Source organism: Anastrepha obliqua, chromosome 5 (assembly GCF_027943255.1).
Source record: "Anastrepha obliqua isolate idAnaObli1 chromosome 5, idAnaObli1_1.0, whole genome shotgun sequence".
NCBI classification, from domain to species: domain Eukaryota; kingdom Metazoa; phylum Arthropoda; class Insecta; order Diptera; family Tephritidae; genus Anastrepha; species Anastrepha obliqua.
This window is the reverse complement of record NC_072896.1, coordinates 13,863,898-13,879,159: the sequence shown is the minus strand read 5'-3', so window position 1 is coordinate 13,879,159 and position 15,262 is coordinate 13,863,898. Positions and strand designations below refer to the sequence as shown.

The window sequence follows — 15,262 nt, the reverse complement described above, 5'->3', positions numbered from 1 at the left end:
AAAAATGCTTAAAAATAAATTTGTGCTGATTATGTTAAGCTCCGTTATCAGTGTGATATATTTTCGTTGACCACGTTTGCTGGCCGATGGTGCCGGCGAATGTGTTGCGATCGCATATGATCGTCGTCGAGTAATGTGGCTTGAATGGAGAGACGCTTTACAACAATACATACATATGTACATACATATGCACATACAATGTGTGTGTAATTTTAAACATACATGTACATACATACATGAAATGGAAAGATTACGTGCGTTTTTAAAACAAAATTGAAAATGAAAAAAAAGAACAAAAAACAAAAACAAGTTAACTGAGTCGATTTGTCAGTGGTGTCTATTAAACGCTCAACAAGCAGCCGCTATTCATTATCATACCTCCATCATCCCTTTTTATGTGGGTATACGACGACGAAGCGTAGAAGATTCAGTGTTCATTTGCCAACCGTTGGCATCGGTTCTGGTTCTCGGTGGCGCTCTAATTCGTACCTTTTATTTTATTTAACTCTGTGGCTCATTACAAACTTGTGCTTTTGTTTGGCTACCTAACTGCCTACCACTTATCTGCCTACTACATTGTACCGCTGCGAGTCATAAAAATCCAAGAGTATCAAGTTTGAAGTGGTTTGAATTATTCCAACTTCCATCACATTTCTTGTAGAGTTTCTGCTTGAAACTAAGAAACGACGCGTTTTGCAGACTATACGCGTACTACAAAAAAAAAAGAAAGGAGAAAAAAAAATTAAAAAAAAAAACATTAAAAAACGTGTCATACAAATGAACTGTGAAACACGTGGGTTTCTGCGGGCGACTTACTAACTCTACAGAGCGCGATCGCTGCGATCACATTTTGCCAGACAACTCAAGTAAACGCATACACATAAATACGTACATACATACCCGCATAGGCTACATACAAATGTGCGCTGTTATGTATACTTTGTTGAGCAAATAACAGAATTAAGTACGCGAAGTGACGTTATTGATTTGTTAAAAAATTGCACATTAGCGACATTCATTTGTAGTTTGCTTCGTTGTTGACGCTTAACGCAATCAATTCCAATAAAATTACGCTCTTGTGCCAAAATTTATTAAGAAGTCACTTGAAAAGTTTTTAGAAACAAAAAAAAAAAAAAAAAAAAAAATACCAAATACCAAATATAAAACAAAAACAAAAAAGTGTCAAAATGTCTTCGAAAACAACGCTTGTTGGTGGTAAGCAATTGTTGGTTGTCGGCAGTGGTGGCCGTGAGCACGCGATTTGCTGGAAACTGTCGCAGAGTGAGCAGGTGGTCAAAATCTATGCACTACCTGGTAGCCATGGCATTGCGCAAGTGCCGAAGTGTTCTAATCTTGTTGGCGTAAATGCGAAAGATTTTAAGGTATGTGTTTTGTTTTTGTTTTTCGCCGTCGATTTGCCTGCTTTCAAAAGCAAATGTTTGGAAATTTACATTATTTAACTAAAACTAATTAAATATTAGCTTTTACAAACACAAAAATGCGCCGACTGTGTTAACGTTGACGTTCATTTGTGGTGGTCGGTCGTATCAGCAGTCGGGCTATTTGGTTTTCGCCGGCTTCAAACAGTTTTATTGGGTGAGAAAGCGTCAAACGCGAGTAGCGACATAGAATTCTGTAAATTAACGTTAATGGAGGAGTGTACAAATTTATTTACATACGAGGGGTGGATATTAAATAACGCGTCTGAAGCTGTAGATTATTTTATTTAAATTTTATGCATAAAGGGTCTTTCAAAAGACGCGCCCACATGTTTTTTGAAGTGAAACTTCTTAGGCGTCGATGGACGAGCGAGAATGGAGAGTAAAATTTCAAGGCCATGCAACGTTTTGGGCATTTTCGTTCCGCGAGAGAGAAAAAAGATATAACGTATAAGGAGATGAGGAGAGAGATTGGAGCGCGATAACCGCTTACGCGCGATAATCGCTTACGCGATTTTGGCCGAGTTTAACAAAGGGCGCTAGTTGTTTCAAAGGGCGCTCGTGCTAACCGGCGCCAGTTGGACACACCAAGTGAAGTCAAGTCCTTCTCGTTATTTAATAGCCATACCTCGCATAAGCCCACAAATACAAAAGATAATTCTGAAATGTGAATAGATGTGTTTGATTAGGTTGAATTAATATAATTATTAGGTGCGAATGGAACTGGCGAATGGAACCGGCCTTAGCAGGTCATCGTCCTGAGTAATCATTGAATGCGTAAAATCAGAGCTCTTACTTTTGGGTATTATTTTAGTACAAATGATCTCACCTCAGCGCTGATAAAATATGGCGCAATGGTTGGCTACTCAAACTGCCAGTATCAACTGCGGTCTCCCACGGCCCAATGAAATGGGTAACGAGCTAATTTAAGTACTTCAGTTATTAAAGCATTCCTCATCTGATTTGGGTATTTTCTAGCTACCGACCTCTGGAAAAATCGTAGCGACTGACAGGCAGCCGAGTGGGTTTGAGTGTAGTAACCATTCAGTGAATCTGGCAGACAGTTATAAACCTCTGAGCGAATTTCTACCACTCAAAGTTTTTATGTGGAAATCATCTGCCGTTCGGAATCAACTTGTGGAAATTGTGGATTCCAACGGTTGTAGGGCAAATTAAGTCTCACAGCCAGGGCCGTAGAGAGCATATCCGGGCCCCGGGGGAAAATTGCAAATGCGGGCCCTTTCCAATTATGTCTAATTCATATAAATACATATAATCTCGAGTCCGGGCCCCTCTAAGAACTCCGGGCCCGGGATAAAAAGTCCCCAATACATGAAAAGTCTTGTAAAGAAGTCGGTGATATTGCGGGGATCTTTATTACATATGTATATTAGATTTTGCATTTCAAGCCTTTTGTTAAGCTGGTTGAAAGTGAATGGCTAAAGCAGAGCTGTGTGTGAATTGATTATCCTTCAGTTGCGTACTTATTTATCGAGCCTAGTGAGGTGCAGATATGGTTTGAAGACAAACATAAAATCGGCTGTGCATGTCATAAGCCTGCTGAGAATTGAATTATATATTTTAAGTGTCGCAATAAAGATTAAAGATTATGTTAGCATGAGTACTCTTTACCAGATTTCGCCAATGTCGTCACGACGCACAGTGGTCCGACCAGAAGGCGTTGGCGGACCAAATTCAAAAACTCATTTAATTAAGCTGAAAATATATATTTAGCGGTTTTAAGGATCAGTGATGACGAATCTGCCCTTAGTTTTAGCAAATTTTAAATTCATTGAATACTATAAATACATTTTTACTTCCGTAATTAGCTGGTGTACCGTTCCGTAATTAACGGAGTACCACGTGGAGGTTTACGGTAAGGTTATTCTCTCCTCATTTTTTTTTTTTGTTTTTAGATTTTTTTTATTTTTTAATTATTTTTTTTAATTTTTAAATTTTTTTTTATTTTTAATTTTTTTTAATTTTTAATTTAAAAATTTTTTTTTTGTTTTATTGGGAGGTTGAATTAGTTTTAAAGGTTTTTTTCGAAGATTTGGGGCTTTTTTGTGAAAAAACGGTACAAAATATTTTATTCGAAGTATTGGCCATCGCTAGCTACAACTTTCGCCCATCTTTCGGGCAATTTCCGGATGCCGTTTTTCCAAAATTCTGGCCGCTGCTTGGCTATCCATGACTCAACCCATATTTTGGTAGCCTCGTACGAGGAGAACCGCTGGTCCGCCAAATCGAGACTCATATGCCGGAGCAAATGATAATCGGAGGGAGCTATGTCTGGACTATACGGCGGGTGGGGTAACACTTCCCAGCCAAGCGTTCCAAGGTATTTTTTGACAGGTTGAGCAACATGCGGCCGAGCGTTGTCATGTTGCAAAATAACCTTGTCGTGCCTTTTTACCGTTTCCGGCCGTTTTTCTTTCAATGCCCGGCTTAAACGCATCAATTGCAGTCGGTAACGATCCCCCGTGATTGTTTCGCCCGGTTGGAGCAGCTCAAAATATACGACGCCGACCTGATCCCACCAAATGCAGAGCATGATTTTTTTGCCGTGAATATTCTGCTTGGCCGTCGACGTTGATGCGTGGCCGGGCAAACCCCATGATTTTTTGCGTTTTGGGTTATCGTAGTGGATCCATTTTTCGTCGCCAGTCACCACCCGATGCAAAAAACCCTTCCGATTTTGTCGCTCGATCAGCAATTCGCACGTAAAAAATCGCCGTTCGACGTCGCGCAGCTTCAACTCGTACGGGACCCAATGTCCTTGCTTTTGGATCATTCCCATCGCTTTTAGACGCTTGCAAACGGTTGATTTATCAACGCCCAATGATTCAGCAAGCTCTTCTTGGGTTTGGCACGAGTTCTCGTTTACCAATTCCCCCAATTCCGCGTCCTCCTTGTCTTCGGTGTGAAAATCACCACTTTTGAATCGCCGAAACCAGTACTCACATGTTGAAATCGACGGAGTATGGTCTGGGTAGGCCTCCTGCAGCAATTCACGGGCTTGGGCTGTATTTTTTTTTTCAAATTGAAGCAGAAAAGCAAAGCTTCCCGCAAATTGCGTTTCGACGGCACGAAAGTTGACATACTCGGAGCACGAAAACACTGCGTTGTTTATACTTCAGCGAAATGACAGATACTGATAAACAAAGCCTAGAGATGAGGCTTTGTCATGAATATATATTCAGTATTGCCAACGCGATAAAGTGATAAATAGCGCCATCTGTGTGTCACCTTTAAAACTAATTCAACCTCCCAATAGTTTTTAAATTGTTTTTGGATATTTAGTTGTTTTTCATTTTTAATTTTTTTTTATGATTTAGAATCCTCGGTTTCTGATGAGCTGTTTTCTGAGGCTGGATCATTTTTCAAATTTAAAAGCGCACGAACCTTTTTTGAAAATGGTTTTGGCTTGTTTTTCGGAACCTTAGTTTTTGATATTATAACTACATCTGATGAACAAAGCAAAGCATTTACTAAATCTTGATTTTATTATTACAAGCAATTCTCAGATGTTCGTTAAAATTCTAATCGGCTTATGCCCGTTCCTCCAGTGACAGATAAAAATGTTATATTATTATATATAATTTTATTGTATATAGTTTTATATATACATACATATATCATATTAATATTGTAATAATATTAAAAAAAAAAATTGTTTTTTTATTAAAATTGTTTTTTTTTTAGTTGCCTCTTAATGCTGATGGGGTCTGTGATGTCTTTTTCTGTCTTTTACACAAAATTGCATAAGCCATATGTAACGTTTTGCCTGTGGGTAAATGCACAAAAGTTACATTATTTTTAATTTGCGCAACAGGTTTCAGTTTGAGATCATAGCTGAAATATGTGGCTACATCACTCATGTTGATTTCAAGTGGACCGGTGTGGACCACTCGAAAAAATGATCTTTAAAAAAAAAAATTTCGAAAAATTTTGAAATTTCAAAAAAAAAAATTGGATTTTGTACCACAACTTAAGAGAATTATTACTGTTTCCGTTAATATATTCAATTATCTTTTTTTTTTTTCAATATTTGGTTAACAATCAAATGGTAATATTTATTTGCAGACATGAAAATGAAACTCTGGTATGAAGTACGATTTGCATACAATTTCATTTTTAAAGTAAAAAAACTACAATGAAAAATTTTTTAAATTAAGTAATATTTTCAGGAAATCTGCCTTGAATATTTAAGAAAACATCTGCATTATCAAATTTTTATTTCAAAAATGTTGAAAAATTGAATTTTGTCCGGCCGCCGGACCACTGTGCGATGCTTTGAAATATACGATCTGTTTACACTAAGCAGCAGGAATTTACATCCTGAACTGCCACCATGTGTTTTTTGTTTTTTTTTTGTTTTGTGTAGTTCGATTCCCAAAGCACGAAAATCAATAAAAAAGTCAGAAGTTCACCGAACTTCCGTCTGTTATACTTAAACCATTGATGCGAGAAAAAGACTTGGAAGCATAAAGTGAAGGCTTTTATTATTACGTTTGATTGACAAATTAGTCATCATAATCAAGTAAGTGTGGCTTAAGATTTAAGCACATGCATATTAGATATTCAGCTGTCTACATAGAACTCATAAAATGAAAAAAAAAAATTCTAAAGAAGAAATATTAATTTTTTTATATATTTTTTGTATTGATTTTCGTATGTTAGAGATCAAACTACATTAGAAAAAAGGATGGCTGTTTATATTTGATTTTGTAGCCTAGTGTTATTGTGCGCAAATTAATTTCAAATTATAATTAAGGTAATTCGGCCGCTTTAGCCGAATGGGTTGGCGCGTGGCTACCATTAAGAAATACGTAGGTTCGAATCTCCGTGAAACACCAAAATGAAGAAAAACATTTTTCTAATAGCGGTCGCCCCTCGGCAGACAATGGCAAACCTCCGAGTGTATCTCTGCCATGAAAAAGCTCGGTTTAAAACTGTCGGTTTAAAACTGTAGGTCCCTCTATTTGTGGAACAACATCAAGACGCACACCACAAATAGGTGAAGGAGCTCGGTGTTTATAAAGGGTGTAAGCGCCAAATATACATAGGTATATATATTGAGGAAAAAGTAATCCATTGTTTTTTTCGTTGTTAATGTGACATTTCACACTGAAAAAATATGTTGCTGTTTTCTGCTTGTGAGTTACAGGGTGCTAGCATTGGAAGTCAACAAAGCTAAAATTCGTAACATTTTACAGTTTTTTTTATAAAGGCGAAAATGCAAGCCAGGTCGCTGAAATTGTGAATGGTGTTAATGGTGCCGATACTATAACGGTTAATTACGTACAATTTTGGTTTCGTCGATTCCGTGCAGCCATTTTTGATGTTTAAGAAAAGTTATCGACATAACTTCGAAAATGTCGATAAAATCACAGAAATAATCGAAATTGATCGCCATGTTAGTAGTCGTAGAGCTAAAGATCGACCATAAAATAGTTTTAAGCCATTTGCGTAAAAATTGTATGCAAAAATAATGGACTTTTTCCTCAAACTATTATATACAGGGTTGCCCATATTCGACGGACTGATGACTCTTTGGGCCCATTCCAATCGACGAGGCTTGTCCGCAGGCAACAATCTTTGCGTCAATTGAATCTTATACGGGAATAAATGCAAATCAATGCGAATAATTCGTTGTAAAGTGGTCCGAGCAATGACCAACTGCTGAGAACGGCGATTGTGGGATGTTCTTGGCGACGTCTCAACACTGGCCCGTACAAGAGCAATATTCTCATCCGATCGCCTTGATTTGGCCTCTTTGGATTAGAAAGAGCATCACCAGTCGAAAACCTTTCAACCAAACGTTTAATGGTGTTCTTAGAAGGCGCACTTTTACATTATTTATTCATTTTTTATACGCACGTTGAGTTTTCACAATTGACTTCTTTTGTTGAATGTAAATTTCAACAATTTGGGAGCGCTCGCGTGGCGTGTACTGTTCCATGGTAAAAATCTGCTGACGTCTCTGCCAAAAGGTACAGGGTTGCCACATGGGTCCGTCGAATATTGGCAACCCTGTTATTTAAATTTGTATACCGAGTTTTCCAGGCAGTTGCTACCTTCCGAGTCATCGTTTCAAATATTTATACATACATTTTCCTTGCCCAGTGTCACACCCACAAACTTAATTTAAATAACTCAAATTTATAAATGCACCTCTAAAACCATCGCATTTGATAACCGTGCGTTTGATAACATTCAAAGAAATCCAATGTGGCCGGCTCTCGAAGAGAGTGGTGTACCGATCAAAATTATCGAGTTAATAAACGATCTTTATAAGGGTTCAAAGCACTGTGTGCGTTATAACATAAATGCAAGTTAAGTGAAAAATTCGCAATACCAAATGGAGTGTGACAGAGCTGTGTGCTAACGCCATTACTTTTCATCACAGTTCTAGATAAATTTTTACGCAAGACACACAGAGAGTGTCCGGAGTGAGTTCAATGGGGGCCCCATGAAAAGCTATGTGAATTGGGCTAAGCTTCACCACGCATACGTTGCAGGCCACAAAACGAAAACTTCAAACTTTGGTAAAAATAGCAGATAAAATTGGACTTAAGCCTTTCGCTCCGACTTTTGCAAGGGATTTGCTCAAACTTTATTTTTGATTTTTTGGATACCCATTGGTACTTTATGTGCGTAAAAACTAGATGAAGCTTGTAACTTATGTAGATAACGGTATTTTGAGGTGGGACATATGTGTCCCAACAGTATTTAAAAATGGGATATATTTGTCCCAACAGGGTACAAACTTCACCTAGAAAGTAGAAACATTTTTTTGGTAATAACATATGATTTGCACTTTTATTTATTTTATGAACGTGATGAAGCGAAACATTGTATACAGAATGGCAAATTACAAGCCCGGCAAATAATTTTAGTTTTTTCGCGACTTTTCGACATGCTACGCACCGACGTCTTTTAGACTGCTCTATGGGTAAATGATCTCCCACATTTGTCATTGATTTGTACCTATTCGATGATCTTCCAGACCGACGGGATCGTTTATATGTGGTAGATTCCTTTCCTTTTTCAATTAGCGACTCAGCAATCTCGACCAGCACTGGTAAGAAGGCAGGCTTCTTCCTATTCAGCTCCGAACATATAACCCAAGTGTTTACAGCAGCCATCATCATGCCACGATAAAATACTTTTTTCCACTATTTATTTGATTTTCTGTTTATATCATACAATCCCGACATTTGATCTGCCAAGTCCACACCGCCCATTATTGCGCGGTACGTCTTTACGATGTCAGGGCATGGAAACTCTGCCCCATGGTTATACGACATGACAAACATGCATCCAAGTACTCGTAATATATCAATTTCACCGGAGTCCGTCTGAAGAAGTTTTTTTTGTTTCGCTCCGTTATGGGTATTTTCCTGAGCCTTTCATTAGTATATTGGGCAATGTACAAAGACATGCTTCTTGGAAACAATTTGTGAAAAATTTCGTAGGGTGTTGAGTGGCGCCCAATATTTACTGCAATTTTGCATTCGCGGTGGTTACTAACCTTTCTTGAAACAAATGACTCATTCGGTGTGCTCCAAATAACCGTGCCTGAGTCTTCCTCACCTCGTGCAGGTTGATCGTCTATGCCACCATTCTCATCACTCAATCCGGTCTCCTCTGAATCGCTGGAAGAATTGTCATTGCCAGTGGTCTTATCTAACTCAGGACTATAAATATCATCACTTTCGTCGCTAAAATCAGTTCCTGGTTCCATGGATTCATCATTATCTTCTTGAAGTAATGCACTAATTTGATCGCGATTTAATTTCGACATTTTTGGTGTCTACGAGGTTGCAAAAATAAAAAAATTAGCTGTGTGATAAATTATGTACAACGTACTGCTGGGACATATATGTCCCTATATAAAGCCCTGCTGGGACACATGCATCCCAAAATTAATTTTCGCTGAATATTTTTCACAAAACTCTTATTAAAATATATATTTGTACTTACCAGTAAAAGGGCAATATTTTTCTTTAGAAAAATCAACACTTCTTATAAAAATACGTATAATTTCACCAAAATTACGCGTAAATTTGATGCAATATTAGCGACTGCTCACAAGCAATTGATCAAAACTAAGCACGATTTAAACAGTGTGGAATGCGGATAACGGTAAATTGTATTGTGTAAAAGTATTGTTCGCAGCTACTGATTGAGACATTTTGGTTGAGTTTCCTATGAAAATTGCAAGATTCAGGGTGAAGTGGGATATCATTGTCCCAGCAGTAGCGAAAGGGTTAAGGTTAAATTCAACAAAACTAAAATAATGCGCTTTAACAAAGCAAACGTTAAGCCTCTTACTGTTAACATTAATAACGGCGAGGTACTCCCCGATGACGTGGAGACATTTTGTTACCTAGGAAGTGTCGTATCCAAAGACGGAGGAGCAGAAGCAGACGCAGGCTCGCGCATAAACAAAGCTCGCAACGCCTACCACAAGCAGCGAACCATGTGGAAATCGTCTAACATCAATTAAAAAACTAAAATAGTGATCTTCAACACAAGTATCAAACCTGTGTTGTGTGGTGGGTTACGCAGGCCATAGCAAGCAAAATACAAACATTTATCAATAAAAACCTGCGCATTATATGCGCTCGATTGCTGCGCACATAAAACGCCAAAAATGAAATAGGGTTATGCTAAAAATAGTGAAGCCCGTAAACGCAATTCCGACCCAGCTGTTTCAATCAAACTAATGAGAACCCCATGTAAACGAAAAGTTCCTTCCTTCCGTATCGTAGTACCGTAGATTTTATTTCACGATTATTAAAAAAATTCCGTAATTTCGACCCAGCTGATTGCTCTCTCACCACACAGTGTTGCCAAGCAGTACATTTCGAAATCATTTACAAAATAAACTTAGAAAAATGATAATTTTGGTTAAAATAGCTTAAAAATACTGTTGAATATTGTTAATTATAGATAAATGAACTATTTGCATTTGTTAGTTTTTGGCTTTGGTTTATTAAACAATGAAAAATTGTAACTGATAACGCGGATGTGTGAAAAAGTGTGTAAGCAAAAATAGCAATGGCAACATTGTGTAGATAAAACCAAACATATACACACACAAATCGATGTATTGTGTAAATATCCCAGCAAGAAGAGTGGCGGTCACGTTACCGATCACGTAACCGCCACGCGTGGCCGTTAAACGGTCACTAACCACACCTCTTTACAATCATGTTGTTAAAAGCGTTGGGAAAATCGTGCCAAAAACTTTGTGTCCGTGTGATTTTCTATCCCTTTCATACATATGGATTCGTTTGCCAATGCCAGTTTCATATAAACGTAGCGACGAACAAAATAACTTTTAGGCCAGCGGCGACAGCACAGCGCGATAGCCCAGCGGCTAGCAATGTGGGCTTCCGATCCGAAATCCTTGGTTCGAATCACAAAAAAAATTTTTTTTTTATACATTTATTTCATTTTGTTTTATGATATGTTTATGAGGAGATTTTTTCATGCCAGAAATACACTCGGTATTTTGCCATTGCCTGCTAATGGGCGACCGCTATTAGAAAAATGTTTTTATTAATTTTGCTTTCACCGAGATTCGAACTGACGTTTTCTCTGTGAATTCTGAATAGTAATCACGCACCAACCCATTCGGCTACGGCGTTTGTTTACTTTGACTGATGCAAAAATCAGGAAAACTATATGAATAAAGCTTGCTTACTGCTTACACATTTGCCAAAGGTTGACATTTTGATGGCCTACTTTGATATCAAAAAGAGAGAAAAGATATCTTTTTGACTTATTGCTTTGACAGCCACTTGCCGTTTTTTTTTTGTTTTTTTTTTCTATTGATGCAAAAATGAGGAAAAATATATGAATGAAGTTTGCGTACTGCTTACACATTTTCCAAAGGTGACGGAGAATAAAAATAAGTCGATTTTCAAACAAATACGAGTGCATATGTGTTAGTAACATACAAAAAAGTGTAATTGTGTTAGAGTTTCGGTCACGCAGGTTTTGCTGGGATGTAATTAAAAGAACGCAGTAGTTCTCGGGGGTGAGTTTTTGTGCATGGTAAGGGCATGCGGTAAGGAATTCCGTGCGGTCTTCACTGTTTTCAGCATTAGCCATACCTTAAGGAAAGCAGAAAACGACATTACTCGAATGCCCTTTTAATGGAATCCACAAGGTACTCGAAAGACAGGCAGACCTATCGTAACTTGGATCCGGTCAGGGCATACGAAAAGTAGAGGAAAGCAGGAGAGAATTAGTTGTCGCCCTATGACCCAATAGAAGTTTACCTAATAGTATATACAATCAGGCTGAAATGCTAGCCATTAATGAGGTAGCTGTCTGGTTAGGCAGAGAAATCTATATTTACTCCGATAGCCAAGCGGCGATTAAATCTATTGTTGGGGTTGTCACCAATTCCATCATTGCTCGCAAAAGCCAGGCGTCTCTTAACGTCTTAAGGTTGTAGATATACTCCTCTCAAACTACAAACTACGTAGTACAAATACGAGGGGTGCATTTTATATTTCGGGATTTGGCAACCCTGGTGTTGCAATCTGGCAACTGACAGCTGTATCGGAAAGTTTGACATTTTTTGGCTTTTACGTACTCAGAACGTTTTGAAATACCAGCGCTATTTGTGTTGTTTACAGTAACTTAAAAGATTCATCTCGGTCCAAAAATGGAATTAAATCGTGAACATTTTCGTGCGATTATTTTTTATAACTTTCGACGTGGATTAACTCAGCAACATTGCATGGATGAACTTAATTCATTTTTTGGCGATGAAGCTCCATCAAGGGCCAGTGTTTATCGATGGTATGGTGTATTAAATCGTGGTCGTAGTTCACTCCAAGACGATTTTCGTGAAGGTCGTGCAAAATCAGTTGTTGTTCCGAAAACCATTGATGCATGGCGCGAACTGATATTGCAAGATCGTCATGTGACCTATCGTGAGATTGAGACAATCTTAGGCATTAGTGGGACCAGCATACATTCAATATTGCATAAACATTTGACTGTCAAAAAAATTTGTTCGCGTTGGATCCCACACAATTTGTCAATCGCTCAAAAAAAGGCTCGTGTCGATTGGTCGAAGGAAATGCTCAAAAAATACGATCGCGGGGCTTCGAAACACTTCTATGACATCGTGACAGGTGATAAATCATGGATTTACGCGTATGAGCCCGAAAGTAAACAACAGTCGACTGTATGGGTGTTTCAAGATGAGCCAAATCCAACAAAAGTTGTTCGCGCACGAAGCACTTCCAAGCAAATGGTCGCCTGTTTTTGCGGAAAAACTGGACATGTCGCAACCGTACCACTAGAACAGCGCAGAACAGTAAATTTTGAGTGGTACATAACCATTTGTTTGCCAGTTGTCTTCCAAGAAATTAGGAAAACCAATCGCCAAAGACGGATCACTCTTCACCAGGACAATGCGAGCTCTCACACATCGGCTCAAACAACTGCATTTTTGAGCACCCAAAACATCGAATTAATGGGTCATCCGCCGTATAGTCCTGACTTGGCACCGAATGACTTCTTTTTAGTCCCGTACGTAAAAAACAAACTGAGAGGTCAACGTTTTTCGACACCTGAAGAAGCGGTTGCGGCATTCAAAATGCATGTTTTGGAGGTACCTCATTCAGAGTGGCAAAAGTGCTTCCACAATTGGTTTAAACGCATGCAAAAGTGTATAGATCTTCATGGAGAATATTTTGAAAAACAATAAAGTGATTTTCGATGATTAAAATTTGTTTTTGTTCTCTAATCCCGACATATAAAAGGCACCCCTCGTAGCACTGTTACTGCAGTCTATACGAGATGAGTTGATAGTCTGACATGTAATGCTACAAGAAGAATTTGGTTAAAAATGGACGCTGGTCGCTCAAGGGCGCACCTTAAACGGTCAAGGAAAAACATTTATTTATTAGTAACCCACATGACGCTAACCACTTCTTCATATGCCCCCTTAAACCCATTCATCTAACACTCCTCTCTTGTTGGTCGCACCCTATAAAAACATCCTGCTTTCTGGGTCTACCGTTAGACGAGATAGAGGGCGACGACTGATGACTTCAAAATATTGAGCGTGGTTTTGTAAGCCTCTACAACCACAATAGCAACAGATGCCCTGGAAAGTTTCATTTATCCTGTTTTGCCCATACCTGAAGTTGATATGAAATATGACTCTAAAAAATCTTTAAAAAACGAATTGCGTGAAGACATCAAGAACAAACATCCCTTCATACCCTTGTAGGTTTTTAAAACAAATTAAGCTTTTATTTCATAACGGTGATGTACATACATACATATATATTTAACTATGAATCAGTGCGTTGATGTGTCTCTTAGTTAAAGTACTTGAAAATAGTTACTTTCGTTCTATACAGGCAATGCATTTGAGCCTTAAGTGTCAAAGAGAGATCCATTTTATGGTACTTTTAAAATAGCCTCTTCATAAACGACGTCTTAAATCATTGAACCTACGCGTATTTCCACGTTGGCTCCGACTCTTCGTCAGCCTACTTGCTCTGCCGCTGCTGCTTGTCTTGTAGTTGAAGTTTCGCGCATTTGCCGGTGTATGTAGTGGTGGCGCGATCTCAACAGACAGCTGCGGCTGCGCTACGCCACGTTTTACCACCTTGAAGGGGTGTGTGCGTATATACTCGAGTGCACGGAAAACGTAATCGGGTGTCTTTGGTATGTGATCACCCACCGGATGATAGCCGGTTTCATCAGCGGTGTATGATAATTTGATTGGTACACCTTCGGGTGAAACATAGCTGGAGATGCCTTGTACGGACACGCCACCAGTGCCGCGCTCCATGCCGCTAATGCCATTGCCAGTCTCATACTGATAATGATAGCTGCCGTCCTTTCTCATTTGTTGATCATTTTGCAAAATCGGCACTTTTCGTTCAGCATAACTGCCGCTGATGCTATTCGGACGTTTGAAGTCGTTGCGCTTCTGCAAGAAATTCGCGTCACTGGCTAACACTTTCGTTGGTTGTTTGTGTTTTGCTATTCCTGTTGGCGCACGATATTTCCCGCCGTAGTATTTATCGTTGCGTGCGTGCGTGAGCACACTCAAAGTGGCGATAATGAAAAAACACTAAGAATTAGAATTGAATAATTAAAATGGTTTGTATTTGTAAGGCACTTTGTAAAATTATTTGGTGTTTTTTTTAAATAAATTTGGCTTTTTTTCTTACAAGGAGCCTCATTTTTGAGTATATCCGTATATTGCGCAAACTTCCAATGCAAAACTACAACTGCTGCGCTTAACCTGTCTACCAACGTTTTTATACCGATCATTATGGAATGGCAATCAGATCTAAAACCATGTCAGACCAAAAGTAGTTGGTGTCTTCTTTGGAACATTAATGGCTATTGTAAATTAAATTAAAACATTCTCTTAGCTGGCTAGTTGATAGACGAGTTGTACTATTAGAAAAATCAACTGCGTGGGTTCAACGACGCAGCTCAGACAAAGCAAAACGTATCAAAGCTGTATCAACTCTACGTATGTGTGTATGCATGTGGAGTAAGGGGTCAAAACACAGCGGATGCCTGGAAAATTACTGTTTGGTTTTAGAGCGAAATAAAATAAAAATTTGCACATAATGCAACCGTAAAATATTTTTTTTTTGGTGTTATAACTCAACAGCATTAACAACTAAGCACTTCAGCGGAGTAAAAAAGTATGCATCAACTTGACCGATAGCTCGGCGGTATGCTAGTGGCATACATGTGTGTGTATGTGTGTGCAAAGCGTATGCGCTAAAACAATGCACAACAACAAGAGTAAT

The 15,262-nt window shown here is 38.5% G+C and overlaps 1 protein-coding gene across 1 annotated transcript in view; it reads left to right on the top strand.

The window, feature by feature from the left end:
* Window positions 1–422: 422 nt before the first annotated feature.
* Window positions 423–15,262, top strand: part of LOC129246916 (trifunctional purine biosynthetic protein adenosine-3) — a 34,932-nt gene continuing 20,092 nt past the window's right edge. The window contains exon 1 of the mRNA XM_054885658.1: window positions 423–1,382. Coding sequence (XP_054741633.1) covers window positions 1,188–1,382 — 195 coding nt within the window. The 5' untranslated portion in view covers window positions 423–1,187. The remainder of the gene's footprint in view (window positions 1,383–15,262) is intronic.